General features: G+C 40.3%; 1 protein-coding gene across 3 annotated transcripts in view; it reads right to left on the minus strand.

The window, feature by feature from the left end:
• vipas39 (VPS33B interacting protein, apical-basolateral polarity regulator, spe-39 homolog) overlaps positions 1 to 22387 on the minus strand; it is a 109362-nt gene that overhangs the window by 36191 nt on the left and 50784 nt on the right. For all 3 annotated transcript variants that reach the window (XM_069916050.1, XM_069916048.1, XM_069916049.1), the window contains 4 exons: positions 13895 to 13959; positions 12496 to 12552; positions 11664 to 11756; positions 3601 to 3634 (listed from right to left, as the gene is read on the minus strand). In XM_069916050.1, coding sequence (XP_069772151.1) covers positions 3601 to 3634; positions 11664 to 11756; positions 12496 to 12552; positions 13895 to 13959 — 249 coding nt within the window. The remainder of the gene's footprint in view (positions 1 to 3600; positions 3635 to 11663; positions 11757 to 12495; positions 12553 to 13894; positions 13960 to 22387) is intronic.

The raw sequence follows: 22387 nt of genomic DNA on the forward strand, positions 1-22387 counted from the left end.
GACTCATTTAAGGACTCTTACTTGTGCACTTTGTTGATTTTCTTTTTGTTCTCTCTGTATTGCACAGTCAGCTTGTTTACATTTGTTATCTGATTACAGTTCTCTATTTGTTTACATGCTTACACTGTGTACAGTATATTTTTGCACTACCAATTAGTGGTAATTCTGCCTGGCCCACAGAAAAAAAGAACCCTCAGGGTTGTATGTGATGTCATGTATATATACTGACAATGAATCTGAAATCTGAAAACCCTGCAGGGGCTCAGTCGATCACGGAATAGCAGTGAGTGCATCATTAGTGGGTGGAGCATTGTGCAATTCTGCTTTGTCACAGAACAGCACTGGATGCAGTGCTGATGGGCGAACAACTGGCAAGGTGGAAGGGAGTGACAAAGGAGTGGCAAATTTAGCAGCCAAGGGCCTCGAGAGGCAATGATATTTGCCAGGCTGGGGTGTGGAGAAACAAGGATCACAATTGCAAAAATAAGAATTCAGTCTTTCAACACAAGAGTAAAGAAGGATTTCTTCTCCTGGCCATGACTGTGACCCACATATGGAATTCTCTACCAAAGATCTCAGTCACTCAAGCCCAAGTTTCTGGATACTGGGTGAATCAAGAATATAGGGTCAGTACAGGAATGTGGCCCTGAGTTAAGAGATTAGGCATGATGGAGTAAGTATAAACTTCTATTTCTGCTTCCATTTTCACATTGTTATTTTTAATAATAAGAATAAAGGGGTGGCACGGTTGGTGCAGCTGTTAGCACAATGCTGTTACAGCGCCAGCAATCAGGTCTGGGGTTCAAATCCTGCGCTGTCTGTAAGGAATTTGTAGGTCTGTGTGGGTTTTCCCTGAGGGCTCCGGTTTCCTCCCACTGTTCGAAATGTACCGGGGGTTGTAGGATAATTGGGGGTAATTGGGTGGCATGGGGTTGTGGGGCCTGTTACCGTGCTGTATGTTTAAATTTAAATTTAATCTGCTGAGGGAGAAACAGAGGTAACATTCCAGCTCTGTGACATTACATCAGCACTTGGCCATGGGTGGTTAAAGGGAGGGGCATTTCTTGACAAAATGTTGTTCTCCACTGGCCGACTTATGTTTGGACAGATGTGGAAAAAATGGCTGCAACAGCAGATGTGCCGTCTGCGGGGACCCGGGAGAGCAGGGGAGGGCTGCTCCGCAGGGTCCTACTGCCAGGTCCTCATGCCAATGGCACGCACAGGCTTTAAATAATCTAACATAGGAGCTGGTTTTTTAAAAAAAACCTTCCTGCAACCATGGATCTGTGCCCAAATGATGGCGGCTATGCTGGGTAGCATATCATGAGGGGTTGCAAACTCCAGGGGAGCAGCAGACCCGGCGCAGGGGACCATAAACAGGGAGAACACCCCATGTTGAAAGGCCAAGCACAAGAGGACACCCTACACTACAGTGACCACAGCAGCCGACCAGCGAGGAGCTCAGCGGCTGAAGGGCCCATGTAGGCTGCAGGCGACTGGCTCACAGGAACCAGGTATCAGGATTCAAAAGGGTGCTGAAGGCAAGAAGGGCTCCTGAAGAATCTTGGGTACTGATAGTACACCAGAGGTTTGAATCTGCAGTTTGGGTTGATGATGGTTTAAACTGGAATTTGTGCAGTGGCTACTGGAACCCTGGAGGAAAATCCACAGACACTCAGTGTCTCTGAAGGGACACTCTTTTGCTTCTCTTTCTCCTGTTGTTAAAGGCACTGGGCAATGTTCATGGCAACTTTTTGTTAGCCTTACAGCAGGCAAAAGCTGAAGTATATAGCATTTTAATTGTATTATTACAAGACAAAACTCAAAATGGTCAACCAGTTTACCTATCTCAGCTGCACCATTTCATCAGATGCAAGGATCGACAACGAGATAGACAACAGACTCGCCAAGGCAAATAGCGCCTTTGGAAGACTATACAAAAGACTATACAAACAACCAACTGAAAAACCTCACAAAGATTAGCATATACAGAGCCGTTGTCATACCCACACTCCTGTTTGGCTCCGAATCATGGGTCCTCTACTGGCATCACCTACGGCTCCTAGAACGCTTCCACCAGCGTTGTCTCCGCTCCATCCTCAACATTCATTGGAGCGCTTTCATCACCAACATCGAAGTACTCGAGATGGCAGAGGCCGACAGCATCGAATCCACGCTGCTGAAGATCAAACTGCGCTGGGTAGGTCACGTCTCCAGAATGGAGGACCATCGCCTTCCCAAGATCGTGTTATATGGTGAACTCTCCACTGGCCACCGAGACAGAGGTGCACCAAAGAAGAGGTACAAGGACTGCCTAAAGAAATCTCTTGGTGCCTGCCACATTGACCACCGCCAGTGGGCTGATCTCGCCTCAAACCGTGCATCTTGGCGCCTCACAGTTCGGCGGGCAGCAACCTCCTTTGAAGAAGACCGCAGAGCCCACCTCACTGACAAAAGACAAAGGAGGAAAAACCCAACACCCAACCCCAACCAACCAATTTTCCCTTGCAACCGCTGCAACCGTGTCTGCCTGTCCCGCATCAGACTTGTCAGCCACAAACGAGCCTGCAGCTGACGTGGACATTACCCCTCCATAAATCTTCGTCCGTGAAGCCAAGCCAAAAGATTACATGACAATAAAAGGAACTTTTGAAGACTTCGCTGCCCCTGACGCATGGAACAGTGCCATCATGTGGCCACAAGAAGAATATCAAGCTTTAGTACAACTGACCTTAAAGAAAGTGCCTGAGGAACATGGCAGGTCAGGCAGGCAGTATCCATGGAAAGCAATAGACAGTTGACGTTTTAGGCTGATACCCTTCTTCGGGAATGAAGGGCTTTTTGGGCCAAAACATTGATTGCTTTTGCTTTCCATGGATGCTGCCTGACCTGCTGAGTTCCTCAGGCTCTTTCTTTGTATTTTGCTCCAGTTTTTCCAGGATCTGTTTGCCCCCAAAGTCATCCTATCGATTGATGTCAAAAATTGGGAGCCATTGAGCCATACAGCATGGAAATTGGCCCTTCAGCCCAATTTGCCCATGTTGACCAAGCTGCCAACCTGAGCTGGTCCCATTTGACTACCTTCCCTGTCAATGTGACTGCCTACATGTCTTTCAAATGTTGCAATGGTACCTGTCTCTACAGCTTCCACTGGCAGTTTGTCCTATATACCCATCTCAGGCTACAGGTCCTAATGCATAATCCCTTCTCTGACTTGGTGACCAATGGCTGATGGGTGACAAAGGAATCCTTTCAGGGTCCAACCCCAATAGCCAACTTCTTCAGCATCTCACAAGAACCTGAACCCAACAATATTATCCCAATATCCCTCAGGCTGAGACTTAACTACTCAGCAAAATAATGTTGGGAGCACAAGCTAACTTGCATGTTAGCCTTCATAGACATGCACAGCCAGGAAGCAGGCCCTTTGGCCCAACTTGTCCATGCTGACCGAGCAGCCAGAGTTGGGAATGAACCCAGGTCCCTGGATTGGAGAGAGACCAGCTCTACCATGTTATTTAGTCTCATGAACCTTCACTGCCCTCCCTCTATTACAATCACATCAACATTACAAACAGAAGAGGGACAAGAATAAATTACCTTTGCTTAATGTTTTTTTCAGGAAGATCAAAACCTGAAAGGAACAAAAGAACAAGTTTTTGTAAACAGACTCCAAAACAAGCTCAAAACAGGTAGCTGACCTTCCCTAATGAAGGTTGTCAGTTCAAAGATATTTATAATAATTGAAAGAATTGTGCTGTTGGAATATGACTACCGCGTTAACATGCATTACCCTATGGTGGTAGGACCAAGTATGTTACAAGCTACAAAGCCTTTTGTGACCCCAACCAGTGTAAAAATTAATCCTCACTCACATCTACACTGGAGAGACTTTAAGAGTTTTGTACATTTTAATGAAATCATGTTTGACTCATGTGGATACAGGCCTTCATGCACAGTCTTTCTTCAATGGCTCATGAAAGAGAAAAGAGGCGTGGTGATGAGAATCATTGAGCTATTCAGCTTTGGGCCAGCTTGTCCACGTCGATCAGACTGTCCCTCCAGCTCAGCCCCTTCCCGTGTGTTTGGTGCATACCCCTCCAAGTACACTAAAATCCCGTCATCCAGAATTCAAGCAACCAGCAAAAAAATTAATAGGGAAAAAATACAAAAGTTTAAAATTGGTGACCCTCTAGCAGTGAGTTCGTCAATCCAGGCAACATGCAATCTCAAGAAACCGCTATCTACCAATCCCCATAGCTGGCAAATACTGGGGTTTTTTTTTTACTGTACTTGTCTTAATGTTTCTTTTTTTTTTTGTTTTTTTTTTAACTTTTTTATTTTTCACACCATAAATCACAATAGCCATGATATACACTTTTTCTTTTCCACACAGTTACAGTGACTTTTTCTCCCTCCCCCCTCCCTCCTCCCAAGCCACCCCCCCACCCCCCCCCTCTCATCCATTTTAGGTATACAATCTAGGTTGCATTAATTCAGTTAGACAATGTTGTCATTCAACAAAAATACACCAGAAATTCTACTGAGTCCATTCTTTTCTTTTCTTCTCCTTCCATCAACTTAGGTAATGTTTGTTCCCGGTAGGTTTTCGCTATTGTATTTAATGTAAGGCTCCCATACTTGTTCGAATATTTCAATATTATTTCTTAAACTATATGTTATTTTTTCTAATGGAATACATTTATTCATTTCTATATACCATTGTTGTATTTTCAAATTATCTTCCAATTTCCAGGTTGACATAATACATTTTTTTGCTACGGCTAGGGCTATCTTGACAAATCTTTTTTGTGCATCTTCCAAGTCAATTCCAAATTCTTTATTTTTTATGTTACTTAGGAGAAAGATCTCTGGATTCTTTGGTATATTGTTTTCTGTTATTTTATTTAATATCTGATTGAGATCATCCCAAAATTTTTCTACTCTCTCACATGTCCAGATTGCATGAATTGTTGTTCCCCTTTCTTTTTTACATCGAAAACATCTATCAGATACTGTTGGGTCCCATTTATTTAACTTTTGCGGTGTAATGTATAGTCTGTGTAACCAATTATATTGTATCATACGCAGCCTCGTATTTATTGTATTTCTCATCGTTCCAGAGCATAACTTCTCCCATGTTTCCTTTTTTATCTTTATATTTAAATCTTGTTCCCATTTTTGTTTAGTTTTACCATTTGTTTCCTCATTCTCCTTTTCTTGCAGTTTAATATACATATTTTTTATAAATCTTTTGATTAACATTGTATCTGTAATCACATATTCAAGGTTACTTCCCTCTGGTAAACTCAAGTTGCTTCCTAATTTATCTTTCAAGTAGGATCTCAGTTGGTAATATGCCAGCGCTGTATCTCCAGTTATATTGTACTTATCTCTCATTTGTTCAAAGGATAAGAATCTACTTCCTGAAAAACAATTTTCTATTCTTTTAATCCCTTTTTTTTCCCATTTTCTAAAGGCAAGGTTGTCTATTGTAAAAGGGAGTAGCTTATTTTGCGTCAATATTAGTTTTGGTATTTGGTAATTTATTTTATTTCTTTCTACATGAATCTTCTTCCATATATTGAGGAGATGGTGTAATACTGGAGAAGTTCTATGTTGTACCAATTTTTCGTCCCATTTATATAATATGTGTTCAGGTATCTTTTCCCCTATTTTATCTAATTCTAGTCTCGTCCAGTCTGGTTTTTCCCTTGTTTGATAAAAATCTGATAGGTACCTTAATTGTGCGGCTCTATAATAATTTTTGAAGTTTGGCAATTGTAAGCCTCCTTGTTTATACCATTCTGTTAATTTATCTAGTGCTATCCTCGGTTTCCCCCCTCTCCATAAAAATTTCCTTATTATTTTCTTTAACTCTTTGAAGAATTTTTCTGTCAGTTGTATTGGCAATGCCTGAAATAAGTATAGTATCCTTGGAAAAATGTTCATTTTAATACAGTTTATCCTTCCTATCAGTGTTAGTGGTAGCTCTTTCCAATGCTCTAAATCGTCCTGTAATTTTTTCATTAGTGGATTGTAATTGAGTTTATATAATTGGCCTAGATTTTTGTTTATTTGCACACCTAGGTATCTTATTGCCTGCGTTTGCCATCTGAATGGGGATTCCTCCTTAAATTTTGAGAAATCCGCGTTATTCATAGGCATTGCTTCACTTTTATTTACGTTTATCTTGTATCCCGACACTTCTCCATATTCCTTCAATTTCTTATATAGTTCTTTTATTGATAGTTCTGGTTCTGTTAAGTACACTATCACATCATCCGCAAACAGACTGATTTTATATTCCCTGTCTTTTATTTTTATTCCTTTTATATTATTATCTCTTCTTATCGATTCTGCTAGTGGTTCTATAGCTAGCGCAAACAATAATGGTGATAGTGGGCATCCCTGCCGCGTTGACCTGCTTAAGTTAAATTGCTTTGATACATGTCCATTTACTGTCACTTTCGCTAACGGTCCCTTATATAATGCTTTAATCCAATTAATATACTTCTCCGGTAAACTGAATTTTTGCAATACTTTGAACAAGTAATTCCATTCTACTCTGTCGAAGGCCTTCTCTGCGTCTAAAGCAACTGCTACTGCCGGTGCTTTATTTCCTTCTACTGCATGAATTAAGTTAATAAATTTACAAATATTGTCTGTTGTGCATCTTTTTTTGATAAATCCAGTTTGGTCTAAATTTACCATTTTCGGTACCTGTTCTGCTAATCTGTTCGCTAATAGTTTAGCTATTATCTTATAATCTGTGTTTAGCAGAGATATTGGTCTATTTGACGCTGGTGAGAGTGGATCTTTCCCTTGTTTTAGTATCACTGTAATTATTGCTGTTTTACATGAATCTGGTAAGTTTTGTGTCTCATCAATCTGGTTGATTACATCCAGGAGGGGCGGTAATATTAGGTGTTTAAATGTTTTGTAGAATTCTATTGGGAGTCCATCCTCTCCTGGTGTCTTATTATTTGGTAAATTTTTTATTATCTCTTGTATTTCTACTGTTCCAAATGGTTCTGTTAATTTATTTTGTTCCTCTATTTGTAGTTTTGGTAGTTCAATTTTAGTCAAAAATTCATCTATTTTCCCTTCTTTCCCTTCGTTTTCGGTTCGGTATAATTGTTCATAGAATTCTCTGAAGTTTTCCTTAATTTCTTTTGGATTATATGTAATTTGTTTGTCTTTTTTCCTTGTTGCCAATACCATTTTCTTAGTTTGCTCTGTCTTAAGCTGCCATGCTAAGATTTTGTGTGTTTTTTCACCTAGTTCATAATATTTCTGTTTTGTCTTCATTATATTCTTCTCCACCTTATATGTTTGTAATGTTTCATATTTTATTTTTTTATCTGCCAATTCTCTTCTTTTGGTTGTATCTTCCTTTATTGCTAATTTTTTTTCTATGTTTATTATTTCCCTTTCCAACTGCTCTGTTTCCTGATTATAGTCCTTCTTCATCTTGGTTGCATAACTTATTATTTGCCCTCTAATGAATGCTTTCATTGCGTCCCATAGTATAAACTTATCTTCCACTGATTCCGTATTTACTTCAAAGTACATTTTTAATTGTTTTTCAATAAATTCTCTAAAATCCTGTCTTTTAAGTAGCATGGGGTTTAATCTCCATCTATACATTCTTGGAGGGATGTCCTCTAGCTCTATTGCCAATAACAGGGGTGAGTGGTCCGATAATAGTCTAGCTTTATATTCCGTTTTCCTAACTCTCCCTTGAATGTGGGCTGATAACAGGAATAGGTCTATCCTTGAGTATGTTTTATGTCTAGTCGAGTAGTGTGAGTATTCCTTTTCTTTTGGGTTTTGTTTCCTCCATATGTCCACAAGTTTCATTTCTTGCATTGATTTAATTATAAATTTGGTTACTTTGTTCTTCCTGTTAATTTTTTTCCCCGTTTTATCCATATTTGGATCCAAATTCAGATTGAAATCCCCTCCTATTAGTATGTTCCCTTGCGTATTAGCTACCTTCAAAAAGATATCTTGCATAAACTTTTGATCTTCTTCGTTAGGTGAATATATATTAAGTAGATTCCAAAGCTCTGAATATATCTGACATTTTATCATAACATATCTCCCTGCTGGATCTATTATTTCCTCTTCTATTTTAAATGGCACATTTTTGCTAATTAATATAGCCACTCCTCTTGCTTTTGAATTATACGATGCTGCTGTTACATGTCCTACCCAATCTCTCTTTAATTTCTTGTGCTCCAATTCAGTTAAGTGTGTTTCTTGGACAAATGCTATATCTATTTTTTCCTTTTTCAGTAAATTTAGTAGTTTCTTCCTTTTAATTTGGTTATGTATTCCATTAATATTTAGAGTCATATAGTTCAGCGTAGCCATTTTATATTTTGTTTATCTTCTCTTTCCGTTTTTCCATCATTACCTTTCCTCCTTTTCCATTTCTGTTTTCTTATTTTCAACTCTTTACCAGACAACATTCCTACAACATCCAACATTTTCCTTATTCTCCTATTTCTATCTTCTTTATCCCCAATCTCCCCTTCCCCTCCTGAGTTGCCCTTTATCCCTTGTCGGACAACCACATCTCCCCTCTCCATTTGGATTTGCGAATCCACTCGCAAGCGTCAACTGATTTTGCAGTGACCGCTCTTTTCCCCCACCCAGCCCCCCCCAGAAAAGATTTCGCTTTTTATATGTCACAAAGGTCACTCTTTTAATTCCCTCCTTATTCTCTCTATTCCATTACCTTCCCTTATTAATTCTTGTCTATACTCTCTATGTTTTCCTCTAATTACAGATACTTTCACATATGCCCATTGTCTCTATTCACTCTTATACCTCTTTACCCGCATACATATCAATCGTGGTCATTTTTACCCTCCTTACCCGTCTTCATCCCTCAGTCTATTTTTGTCTTTACCCACATACATATCAATCGTGATAATTTTTGCTCTCATTACCCGTCTTCATCCCTCAGTCTATTTTTGTAATTGTTCTGCAAATTTTCGTGCTTCTTCTGGATCTGAGAATAGTCTGTTTTGTTGTCCTGGAATAAATATTTTCAATACCGCAGGATGCTTCAGTGTAAATTTATATCCTTTCTTCCATAAAATCGCTTTTGCTGTATTGAACTCTTTCCTCTTCTTTAGGAGTTCAAAGCTTATATCTGGATAAATGAAGATTTTTTGCCCTTTATACTCCAGTGGTTTGTTGCCCTCTCTTACTTTTTCCATTGTCTTCTCCAGTACCTTTTCTCTTGTAGTATATCTTAGGAATTTTACTACAATAGATCTTGGATTTTGTTGTGGTTGTGGTTTAGGGGCCAATGCTCTATGTGCCCTTTCTATTTCCATTTCTTGCTGTAGTTCTGGACATCCTAGGGCCTTAGGGATCCATTCTTTTATAAACTCCCTCATATTCTTGCCTTCTTCATCTTCCTTAAGGCCCACTATCTTTATGTTATTTCTTCTGTTATAATTTTCCATTATATCTATTTTTTGGGCTAGTAATTCTTGTGTCTCTTTAGTTTTTTTATTAGATTCCTCCAATTTCTTTTTTAAGTCTTCTACCTCCATTTCTGCTGCTATTGCCCGCTCTTCCATCTTGTCCATTTTTTTCCCCATTTCTGTTAAGGTCATATCCATTTTATTTATTTTCTTTTCTGTGTTGTTTATTCTTCTTCTTAAATCATTGAATTCCTGTGTTTGCCATTCTTTAAATGACTCCATGTATCCTCTAACAAGAGCAAGTATATCCTTTACCTTGCCTTTCCCTTTATCTATTTCACTGTATTCGTCCTCTTCTTCTTCCTCTGGGTTGGCCATCTGTTGTTTCTTTGCTGCCCTTTCCTCCTCTTCTTTCTTGTTTCCATTGTCTTCTGTGGTCTCTTCTTGCTGCAGGTGTTCTGCAGCTGTCGTTGCCGGCTGTGGAGATCGACTCCCCAGCTGGTCCCCCCTCCCGTCGGTGTGTTTTTTTTCATGCGCATCGCGCATGCGCGAGGAGTCGCGCATGCGCGGTTGCGCACTTTTACTCGGCTCTGTGAGCCATTGTTGTAGTTCTTTTTCTACCGACCTGAGGTAGTGGGGTCTTCTCTCCACAGCGGGCCTCTTCGGACAGGTAAGGCCTTCACCTTTTTCCTCCGTTGTCTTCTCTTCCTCTCTTCTTTCCGTTGATTTTGATTTTTCTCCTTTTGTCTCCATCTTCTTTCCACCTTTATACTCACTTTTCTTTAACTTGTATTTCTGTGCCTTTGTATTTTCTCTTGTTTTTCCCGACTTTTCTGGAGAGGGCTGGAGTTCACCGTCCGGCCACTACTCCATCACGTGACTCCCCCCGTCTTAATGTTTCTCAGGCATCACAGTTGTACCATGTTTCCAATTTCCTCTGCTACTGTTTCCATGTGCTCACCACACGGTGTGGAAAAAAGTTTCCTTCAAGTTCTTTTTAGTTTTAGACTCTCCTACCCTGGGGAAAAAAAAGACCATTCACCTTATTTATGCCGCTCATGATTTTATGTGCCTCTCATAATGTCACACCTCAGCCTCCAACGCTCTAGGGCAAGAAGACAGCCTATCCAGCCTCTCCTTGTAACTCAAGCTGATCGGTCCTGGTAACGTTCTTGTGAATTTTTTTCAGTTCAATGAAAACATTCATTTGGGCAACCAGAACTCCACACAATCTCCAGGTGCAGCCTCACCAGTGCCTTGTACAGCTGTAACTCCTGTAACTGTGCCCTGACGGATGAATGTACATATGCCTTGTGCCTTCTTCACCACCCTACCTACCTGTGTCACCATAGTCAGTGACTACACAGTCACGACAGTGAGAAAAGAATAATCGAATGGCATTCTATCTGCCATTTTTGGGCAATTTTCCCAGTTGATCTGAAAATCTCCCAGCACAAAATCACACCAATTCTGCTTTTGCCATACCCAGCCAGTGTATAATCCTTTACTGGGCAAGGAATGGTTATTTTTTGTGATAGTACAGATCTATCACCAATGTATATAGTGTATATAGTTACTGTATCTAGACTGTGCTTACAGCGATTGGCTGAGAGCTAAGCCACGCCTACTGCCTGGGCCTTAAAGGGTTGTGTCTCTAGCCAGGTCGGATCATTCCGGACTGGTCGGCCACCTGTGAAGAGCTCCTGTCTTTTGCTAATAAAAGCCTTGGTTTGGATCAACAAGTCTTTGGTTCTTTTGACGAGCTCTACATCTTTTTTTGCACAGAAATTGGCAATTCAGCAAAACACTTCTAACGTCCACCCCAGTCTCCTCATCATACTCATTTTCTGTCTATTTTTACTATACTTGGGAGTATTGTATGCAGTCTTGGTCAACCAGCTAGACTAGAGGAAAGATATCATTAAGCTGGAAAGGGTGCAGAAAAGATTGATCAAAATGTTTCCAAAACTATTAGGCTTGAGTTCCTCCAGCATTTCTGTGTTTTTCCAAAAAACTCGTAGACCTGAACCTAATAATCTCACATATATTCTCGTTGAGGTAGAATTATATCCTGTTTCTTTAGGGTTACCCCATTTGATTTCTCCACAAGCCTCAAAAAAGTCTTCAGTAAGTCACCAATTCTACGTCGATCAAGATTCACAGCACCTGTTGGCAAAGAGCAACAAGCTTCAAACCAAGTTTCTAGGGAACACTTACAGCGGTGATGACATTTCCATCATGTGTCTGCACAGCTTCATCTACAAGGAGAAGCTTGTCTTTCAAAGAGCGAAACTTCTCCAAGGAGTATATCTGAAAACAGAATCAATGCAGGAGTCAGACAGAACTAGGCATTCCTGTTAAGTAATGAGTGTATACATGTCTTGAAAACTGCTTCCAGTTTAAAGTTTACTTTCCACCTCCAGTCCAGAGAGACCTCAATACAGAACAAACAAAGACACTGGCTCACCACCATTGAATCTCATCTACTGGCTCGTTGTAATGGGCCACAGCCACTGGATCTCGGTCACAGGCATGTTGCATCAGGCCACAGTTACTGGATCTCACATTGACTCACTGCAACTGGCCACATCAACCTGATCTAAGCCACTGGATCTCAGTAAAGGAATCATTCCATAGGGCTACAATGGGTTGCATCAATTGGGTGTGGATATTGGGTCACTGGAATTTTCATGGATATCAACTCACAGACCACAGCCATTGCATCCTTCTCCAACTGTCTACAGTATTTGTAATTGAAGGGGAGCGGATTAAATTTGTCATTTTAACAATCCTGGGAATTCATCATAGGTGAATAACAGACAAAGACAAGGATCAGACTCAGATCTGATGGCATCAATCCACCCCACCCCCCCACCACCCCTCAACTATCCCCAAGGTTTAAAATCCAAGAGATGTTCTGAGTCAAGATATTCAGACCAAGGAGATAACAAATGCCTGGTGGAAAGGAGGTGATGCCTGCAGAAAATGAGTAGAGAAAGACGTTGGTGGGGAAAGAACAAAAGAAAAATCTTCAGTAATGTCACCATACTCGGCCTTTCTGCATCTGTCTAACTGTCTCCTGTGGGTTCCAGTCCATCGAAAAGTCCTGTGGAAATGGAACAAGGAACAAAATCAGGATCAAGAACAAGCTTCACAATGACATTGGACAATTAGCGGGATCTTTAAAGACAGTGAGAAAAGGAAGCGACTGTCTGAAATTATAAGATAATGTCAAATATAAAAAAAACACACAAAGATCTAAAATGAATATTTCAATAATTTCTGAAATTCCTTTCTAATCTTGGAGCATTTCGTGTAAGAGGGAACACATCATAGTATGGAGAACAGCACAGGACAAGCCCTTCGACCCACACCTGTGCTGAACGTTATGTCTAAATCAAACTAAAATTCTGCTGATTCCTGGCCCTTAAGATAGGTACCTTTACATGGTACCTATTAACTTTAAAAGCAGTCTCAAGGTGTTTCATCTAGCAGACTGCTACAAGAAAGGAGTGCCAAGATTTTTGATATTGCCGTTTTCTGCAGTTAGCACTGTGCCCTTCCACCTCTGGGATGATGCTTTGGATTGAACATAAGCTGATGAAACGAGACATCCTGTCTCCCAGCAGCTCAGGAGTGCTGGGGCACTGTGATCCAACAACGGTCAGGCCCTAACCTCACACAGGGAGCACAGGGAAGTCAAGTGGAGAAGTTGGGAGTTGGAAACGTAGCAGAAGGATTTTCTTTGAGACATACAGCATAGTAAAAGGCCCTTCCCGCATATGATCCCATGCTTCCCAAATACAAAATTAACCTACAATCCCCGTACGTTTTTGAAGAGTGGGAGAAAATCAGAGCATCCGCAGGAAACCCATGCAGTCACATGGAGAATGTACAAATTGCTTACAGACAGCGGTGGATTCGAACCCGGTCACTGGTGCTATAATGGCGATAAGTTAACTGTTTTCAGGATTGGGCCCCAATGCCAACTGAGGAGGTTGTGGTGAAACATTGCCCGCATTTTTGGAAACAAAAATAATTTTAAATATTCCTATCCTTTCATCTTCCCATTTTTCTCTTCCTCCTTCGATCTCCCTGCCCTCACTTGTTCTCCTTCCTCTCTTTTTCCCCCAATTGAAGAGTCTTGAACTGAGTCAAACGTAAGAAGTTGAATATTTGGGATTGAGGGAAGGAAAACCACCTTCACTGAACGTTCAATATTGTCAGCTGGTTAAGAATATGCGAGATGCAGGTAGTCAGATCATTAAACAACAAGGGAATTGTGGGCCAGAAGGATCAGGCAGAAAAATGGCTTTCACCTGATCTTGTGAAATTGTGGAGCAGGCTTGAAGGATTCCTGTTCCTATTTCAATGCTCTAAGACCACACAGATAGAACCAATTTGTAACTTGTATAGTAATTTATACCAGACAAATTAAGTCAACTCACCTTGTAATCTGTCTTTGATTTACGCAGATCAGGTGCATAACTCACAGTGGATACACCTGCAACAGCTGGGCACAGAAGTATTAAACAGCAATCAAATCTTCAAGGTATTGAGAAGGACAATTCTTCTATAATTCCCTTTCTCTCTGCTGAGCTACAAAGTTCTTTCAGGCGTTTCCAACTTACCTTAGTTTGAGAGTTTCTCATGCAGGAATTAAGAGAGAGAGCTTCATTTGGCCAGTCAGAAGTGTGTCGCTTCATTCTATAAAGTGTTGCCAACATTGCAAAGCTCCCTCTCTCTCCTCTTCAGTTTGAGGGGGAGGTGTAGAGGGCAAAATTGGGGACTCATCCCACAGAATCGTAACTAAGATGCCGAATTTTGTATGGAGCATGCCCTAATGATTGACCCTCCCACTAAAGAAGATCGAACAAGATCAACCCTTTCTCCCACCAGCATTTCTTTTTATTCTGATACTTCCACAAATGGAGGAGATGAACTGATCCTCCCACCCTCATTACCCACTCAAAGAGTTGTTGAGATCTGAAATTGGATCGAGTTTGCTTCCTCTTCAAAGGGTGGTGAAAGCTATTCACACTGATTGAAGATTAGACCATATTTGAGAATGAGAATCAAGAGTCAAAATTAGGATTTAAAAAAATTTACAGCATGGTCCAAGCCAATTCCATTTAAAGCTGTGCTGCCCAAATATACCCAAACTGACCTACAACCCCGTATATTCTGAATGGTAGGAGGAAACTGGAGCACCCAGGGAACCCCACACAGACATGGGGAGAACATAAACTCCTTGTAGACAAAATATCATGGTTCTTTCAAAGAGCCACTGCATTGCAGACAGCTTCCTTTTAGATTGTAAACTTTATAATTCTCCAAACAAGACTGAAAAGACAGATCTTCAAATTCAATTGTACAAATGAGCAAAAGGAAGAAGCAGGAGGGAGGGTCATCTTTTAACAACATTATGATTTTGACCATGTGAATATTGGACTCAAGCTTCCCTCCTTGGCTCGCAGACATAATCCCATGGAAATGGCTCTGGGTCTGCTCTTATGTTTTGAGGTAGAAGAAGATCATCAGAAAAGAGAAGCAAATTAGCTGATTATTATTGTTTGTTGCAGTTGATTATATCAAAAATGGCTGGATCATTTGCCCAGAGAGTCATCTGTAGCTCAGTGGGGAGCTCTCTTGCACCTGTAGCAGGGATTGCTGGTTCAAGTCCCCCTTCAGAGTCTTGAGCAAGGAAGTAAGATAGACAAGCTAGCGTTATACTGAGGAAGTGCTGAATTGTTTGAGATGCTGTGTTTCAGGTTGAGGTTAAACCTGGTTCACATCCATAAAAGTTGCCACCGCAGTGACTTTGAAAAGCAGGGATATTCATTCTGGCTCATGTTCGATATTTATCCCGCAGCCAAGGCCACAAAGTAAATTAACTGGTACATTTTGTATGACTTTTTCTGCGAGATTACTGAATGCAAATTGTCGTGGGAACATCAGTAGGTGTGATTTGTTTTGGGATGTCCAGAGGTCATGTTGGAAAAGTTGATTTTCTTCCAGATGACAATCATTTTAAAAAATACAAGTCAAGGTCAAGTTTATTGTCATCCGACTGTACACATACAGACATAACACACATACAAATGATACATCTTTCTTTGGCTTGGCTTCGCGGACGAAGATTTATGGAGGGGGTAAAGGTCCACGTCAGCTGCAGGCTCGTTTGTGGCTGACAAGTCCGATGCAGGACAGGCAGACACGGTTGCAGCGGCTGCAGGGGAAAATTGGTTGGTTGGGGTTGGGTGTTGGGTTTTTCCTCCTTTGCCTTTTGTCTGTGAGGTGGGCTCTGCGGTCTTCTTCAAAGGAGGTTGCTGCCCGCCAAACTGTGAGGCGCCAAGATGCACGGTTTGAGGCGAGATCAGCCCACTGGCGGTGGTCAATGTGGCAGGCACCAAGAGATTTCTTTAGGCAGTCCTTGTACCTCTTCTTTGGTGCACCTCTGTCACGGTGGCCAGTGGAGAGCTCGCCATAGAACACGATCTTGGGAAGGCGATGGTCCTCCATCTGGAGACGTGACCCACCCAGCGGAGCTGGATCTTCAGCAGCATGGACTCGATGCTGTCGACCTCTGCCATCTCGAGTACTTCGACGTTAGGGATGAAAGCGCTCCAATGGATGTTGAGGATGGAGCGGAGACAACGCTGGTGGAAGTGTTCTAGGAGCCGTAGGTGATGCCGGTAGACGACCCATGATTCGGAGCCGAACAGGAGTGTGGGTATGATAACGGCTCTGTATACGCTTATCTTTGTGAGGTTTTTCAGTTGGTTGTTTTTCCAGACTCTTTGTATGACTTTTTCTGCGAGATTACTGAATGCAAATTGTCGTGGGAACATCAGTAGGTGTGATTTGTTTTGGGATGTCCAGAGGTCATGTTGGAAAAGTTGATTTTCTTCCAGATGACAATCATTTTAAAAAATACAAGTCAAGGTCAAGTTTATTGTCATCCGACTGTACACATGCAGACAATACACACATACAAATGATACATATGCAGTACGTATATATACATATATAAAAATAAACAAAAATTGCTAAATAAATAATGGGGTCTTGGAGGGTTTGTTGGAGCAGTTCACTGCCTGTGGGAAGGTTTTGTCTTTCTTCCAGACTTCCAAGAAAGGATGGACCCATTAACCTGCTAAAGGAATTTATCATCCAGAAGGAGGCCATTTGATCCATTGTCTAAATGCAACGCAAAAATAGGCCATAGGCTACTCTCACTTCTTAGCTCCCTCAGTCTGTAACCTAGAAATTATGGAAATGTGGTTTTTTTTTTCTCTGAGACACTTCCATCCTCTCAGATTATCAATTCCAGACCCCCATTGCTCTTGGGAGTTTTGTGAAAATAATCCTCTCTGATAATTAAATCTATTAAACCCAAATTCTGCTAAGTCACAAGAGACTGCAGATGCTGGATTCTGGAACAATAAGCAATCTGCTGGAGGAGTTCAGTGGGTCAGGTAGAACTGTCAATGTTTCAGGTCAGAACTCTTCATCCACCCTGAAACATCAACTGTTCTTTTTCTCCCACTAAGTCTACTTGACCCCCAAGTTCCTCCAGCAGATTACTTGTTGCTCCATAGTCAGTGCCCTGTTTTGTGAACACACAACTCATCAATGATAATCATTTCAATGATGGGCCATTTTATCATAACAGAGGGTCCCAAGCCTCTTAACAGGATAACATCTTGACAACATTTTGCAGGACCACAAATGAGAGTGTCCTATCTGGCTGCATCATTGTATGGGATGGTAGGTGAAAAGAAAGTTAATGCAGAAGATTATCAAAAAGGCCGAAAAGATCACTGGGGTCTCCCTTTCCTCTGTTGACATCATCGAGCAGGAATGTGGCTTAAGTAGGGCTCAAAGAGGAGGAGTCACGTGATGGAGTAGTGGCCAGTAGGAGAATACCAGCCCTCTCCAGAAAAGAAGGAAAAAAGTAAAGAAAAAGCAAAGTCACACAAACACAAACCACAACAAATAAAAAATAAAGGTATGGAGGAAATGGCACCAAAGAAAGAAAAGTCAAAAACAACGGGAAGAAAAGATGAAGGAAAGACGCCGGAAGAGAAAGGTGAAAGTCTTACCTGAACGAAGAAGCAGGGACCCGCTGTGGAAAGAGGAGCCCACTCCCTGAGGTCAGTAGAAACCCCGCAGGGTTGCGACCCACTGAACGCAGGACTACAAGGATAGCTCACGGAGCCAAACAGAATGGCTCATGCGTGATGCGCACGACAAAGACAACACCGACGGGAGGGGGGGACCAGCTGTGGAGTGGAAGCTGTCCACATCTTGAACAGCTGGGTAAGACCCAACAGCAGGGCTCCCAGTGGGAAGATATAGGAAATAACGGGAACGGGAGGGATGAAAATGAAAAAAGGAAATCAGAGACACAGCAGATGACCAGACCAGAGGAAGAGGACCAACATCAAGACCCCATTTTAAAAAATACCCAGCAAACTAAGATAAACAGCCCAACAAGAAAGTCAGAAGAGACACAGATACAAGGAAGAGAAGAAGAAGACACAAACCCTAGAGCAGAGACAGAAGAAGAAGAAGGAGAACATCAAGCTCTGCACAGAGAAATAGAAGATAAAGGGAATGGACTGTAGATAGATAGGAAATTTTTTGAAGAATATATGGAAGCACTAAAAGAATGGCTGACATGAGAATTTGATAAAATAAAAAGAAGAATAAAAGGTACAGAAGAAAAAGTGAGTAGATTAGAGATGGTCATGACAGAAATAGGGAAAAGAGTAGACAAGGTGGAAGAACGAGAAACAGCCGTACAAATGGAAGTGGATGACTTAAAAAGGAAACTGGAAGAATCTGATAAAAAAGTTAAAGAAACACAGGAGTTGTTAGCTCAGAAGATGGATATAATGGAAAACTATAATAGGAGAAACAATATAAAGATAGTGGGCCTTAAGGAAGATAAAGAAGGCAAAGATATGAAAGAATTTATAAAAGAATCGATCCCCAAGGTCCTGGGAATGCCAGAAATACAGGAAGGAATGGAAATAGAAAGGGCACACAGAACATTAGCCCCAAACCACAGCCACAACAAAAACCAAGAACCATTCTAGTAAAATTCCTGAGATATACGACAAGAGAAAATATATTGGAGAAGGCAATGAAAAAAATAAGAGAAGACAAAAAACCACTGGAATACAAGGGTCAAAAAATTTTTTTCTATCCAGATATAAGTGGAAGAACGAGAAACAGCCGTAGAAATGGAAGTGGACGACTTAAAAAGGAAATTGGAAGAATCTGATAAAAAAGTTAAAGAAACACAGGAGTTGTTAGCTCAGAAGATGGATATAATGGAAAACTGTAATAGGAGAAACAATATAAAGACAGTGGGCCTTAAGAAGAGGAAGGAGTTCAATGCAGCAAAAATGACCCTATGGAAGAAAGACTATAAATTTATGTTAAGATATCCAGTGGTGCTTAAAATAGTTATCCCGGGGCAGCAAAGCAGACTGTTCTCAGATCCGGAGAAAGCATGAGAATTTGCAGAACGCCTGCAAAAAAGACAGAGAGATGAAGAGATGTAACAAGAACAAGAATGACGGCAAATTGCATATAAAGAAGAAAAATAATGTATAAGTAAGAACTAAGAATGGGAAGAAAGGGAAGAAAGAAAGTAAGGGGGGAATTAAGAGGGTGAGCTTTGTTATATGTGAAGATAAAAGTCTTTTCTGGAGGGGGTTGGGTGGGAGAGAATAACAGTCACTGCAAAATCAGTTGACGTTTGCGAGCTGGTTCACAATCCAAATGGAGAGGGGAGTTGTGGTTGCCCGGCAAGGAACAAGGGGCAACTCAGAGAGGGGGGGACATTTGGGGTTAAGGGAATTTTAGATGTGGGAATAGTCAAAATATTTTATGTTTTAGAAGTGTTGTCTTACAGTGGGTTCAAAAAAAGAAAACAGAAATGGATACGGGGGAAAGGTGGTGATGAGGAAGCAGAAATGAGAGAGAAACAAAGTATGAAATGGTCATGTTGAACTATATGACTATAAATATTAACGGAATACATAACTAAATCGGGGCGTGGCAAGATGGCGTAAGGAATAGACGTGCCTTCCAGTCCTCTCCTGACGCTTTATTGTTTTGTCTATAAGTGCCCGTTGAAATTTTCTAAAAAGTTTATAAATAGTTAGAGGTGCTGAATTAGCTTCTAATGGTACAATTGCTAAAAAAAAGTAAAAGAAAACGGCAACAGATCGCTAAGAAATTACATTTCCCAAAGTTATCTGAGCCTACCTGTTTACAAGAAGCCAGGACTCAGCGTGGAATGGATCCAAGAGGAGAAGTGCAGGATTCGGCAATGGAGCTCCGCTCTGTACCGGTAGGGGTCTTTAAAGATGGCACCCGGCAGCCTTTGGAACAAAGGGCTAGCCGGGTGTGTGTATTTCAATCAACGCCCGCTATGAGCGCTGTCACTGAACCTTTGACAGTTGGAACAGCTGAGACACCGCCAGCTGAAGACCCGACTTTAAAGAGACGTCCACCGATTGATGTAGCGGTGGCGCTGCGAAATGCACCACCAGTTATGAAGACTTCAATGGATCTTGATGTAATGAAGGCTTTTGATGTAATATGGGTTAAGTATAACCCTGAATATCAGTCTTCTGATACTGCTGAGGAGGTTGTGGCAGGGGTTTCTACACTTAGTCATACTGCAAGAAAAGCAGTTAAACTAAGGGAAGGAATAGAAGATCCTTTGACTTAGAAACAGCAGGATCCTATTTTGCCTGAATCTATTCCAGTTGATATGCTTATTAAGAATTTTGAATTTAAGTTATCTTCTTCAATCAAAGAGATAGGTAAATTTTTGGTTCAAGTTAATACTAAGCTTAATACCTTGGTGGATATTAATACTCAACAGATGGTTGATTATGGAGCTTTTAAGCTTGAAATGAATGAAAGACTTGATGTTTGTGACCAAGGTATAGTTGAGGTACAAGATCAAATACAAGACGTAAATAAAACAATTGAAACTTTACAAATCCAGAATAAAAATTTAGCGAAAAAGGTTGATTATTTGGTGAATCAGTCCAGACGGAACAATGTAAAAATTATTGGCTTGCCAGAAGATATAGAAGGATCAGATCCAAGAAAATTTTTTACTGATTGGATTCCACAAGTGTTAGGGCAAGACAAGTTCCCGGAAGGTTTAATACTGGAACGTGCTCATCGAGCTCTGAGAAGAAAGCCTCTCCCAGGTCAGAATCCAAGACCTGTTCTGGTCCATTGTTTAAACTATTATGATAGAGAGACAATTTTGCGTGTGGCTATTAGAAATGCGCAACAAAGTAGATCTCCTTTGATGGTCCAGAACAATCGTGTTTTTTTATCCAGATTTGAGTCAAGAAGTTATGTCTCAACGACGCGAATTTAATTTTGTGAAAGAAGTGCTATGGAAAAAAGGATATAAAGCAACATTTAGATACCCTGCAGTATTGAAGATTTTCGAGGATGGATGTCAACCAAAATTTTTTGATAACCCTAAAGAAGCTATGGACTTTGCTCAACTGTTACCAATCATGCAATTCCAGGAACGACGTAGTCCTCCACGGTCTCTAAAGAGAGTGGAGACGCAAGATGGGAATCGAATTTCAAGAAGAAATGGAAGCAATGGTGGTCGGAGTGACAAAGCTGATTAAAAAAAAAAAAAAATTTTTTTTTCCGAGAAGATTTAGACAATGATGATAGTTTAATGTGAAATGGGAGTTAGGAGGGGGGACTGGGTGGGTATTATTTTCCAGAAGTCGTCAGCTACGTGTGAGTTATCTCACACCCAATATTTTGTGGGAGTTACCGCATTGTGCGGTTCAGACAGGAGGAGGTAGCTGTAACCTCTTACCTGTTTTTTTTTTAATTATTTTTTTGGATTAAGGAGTTTCTTTTTATTATTTAAAAAAAAAAATTCTTTTTTTTGTTGTAGTTTTAAGAGGGGATAAGGGGAGGGGGTATTTTTTTCTTTCTCTTGGTTTTTTTCTCTTTTTTTTTCTTTGTGTTGTTGTAAGAAAGGTCTAAATTAAAGTTTGCTTCTCTTAATGTCCAGGGTTTAAATAATCCTATTAAGCATAAGAAAGTACTTGTTTACTTAAAAAAAACTAAAAGTTGATGTGGCTTTTTTGCAGGAAACTTATTTAACAGATAAGGAACATCTGAAACTTAAACGTGAATGGGTTGGACAAGTTTTTTTTTATTCTTCATTTAATTTAAAGGCAAAAGGAGTGGCAATTTTGGTGTACAAGAATCTACTATTTCAGTTACAGAATGAAGAGAAAAATGGTGGAAGATTCTTAAAACTGAATTGTACAATCTTTAATGAGGCTTGGACTTTGCTTGATGTTTATGCTCCAAATGTTGAGGATACAGCTTTTGTTGTGGATATGTTTTTATTACTTGGACAAGTAAATTCCAATGTGATGATTGGGGGAGATTTAAATGTGGTATTGGAGCCTTTATTGGACAAGTATCCAAGAGTAATTAAGCCATTATATAATAATCAACTTGTTCCCTTTACACATACTGTTTGGTTTTGTGATCGATTGCAACAGTTTTTGGAAAGGTATTCAATCTATTTTTAATAGTTTATATAATATCTATGTTGTATTAGATCCTGATATATTTTTATTAGGGAATATGCAATCATTAATTGACTTAGGCTTAAATGATTATTAGATTTTTTTAATTTATTTAGCCTTGGTGGTGGTCAGAAAATGTATAGCGCTTACTTGGAAAGATAGAAATATATTAACCTTAGATAGGTGGTATTTAGAGATGAAGTGTTGTTTAATTATGGAAAAGATATCTTTTTCAATTCAAGATAGGATGTCTTTTTATAAGCTGAAGTGGACTCCATTTGTTAAGTACATGCAATTAAGTTTGATTTAAATATATTTTAGGTG

Source organism: Narcine bancroftii, chromosome 2 (genome assembly GCF_036971445.1).
Source record: "Narcine bancroftii isolate sNarBan1 chromosome 2, sNarBan1.hap1, whole genome shotgun sequence".
NCBI lineage: Eukaryota > Metazoa > Chordata > Chondrichthyes > Torpediniformes > Narcinidae > Narcine > Narcine bancroftii.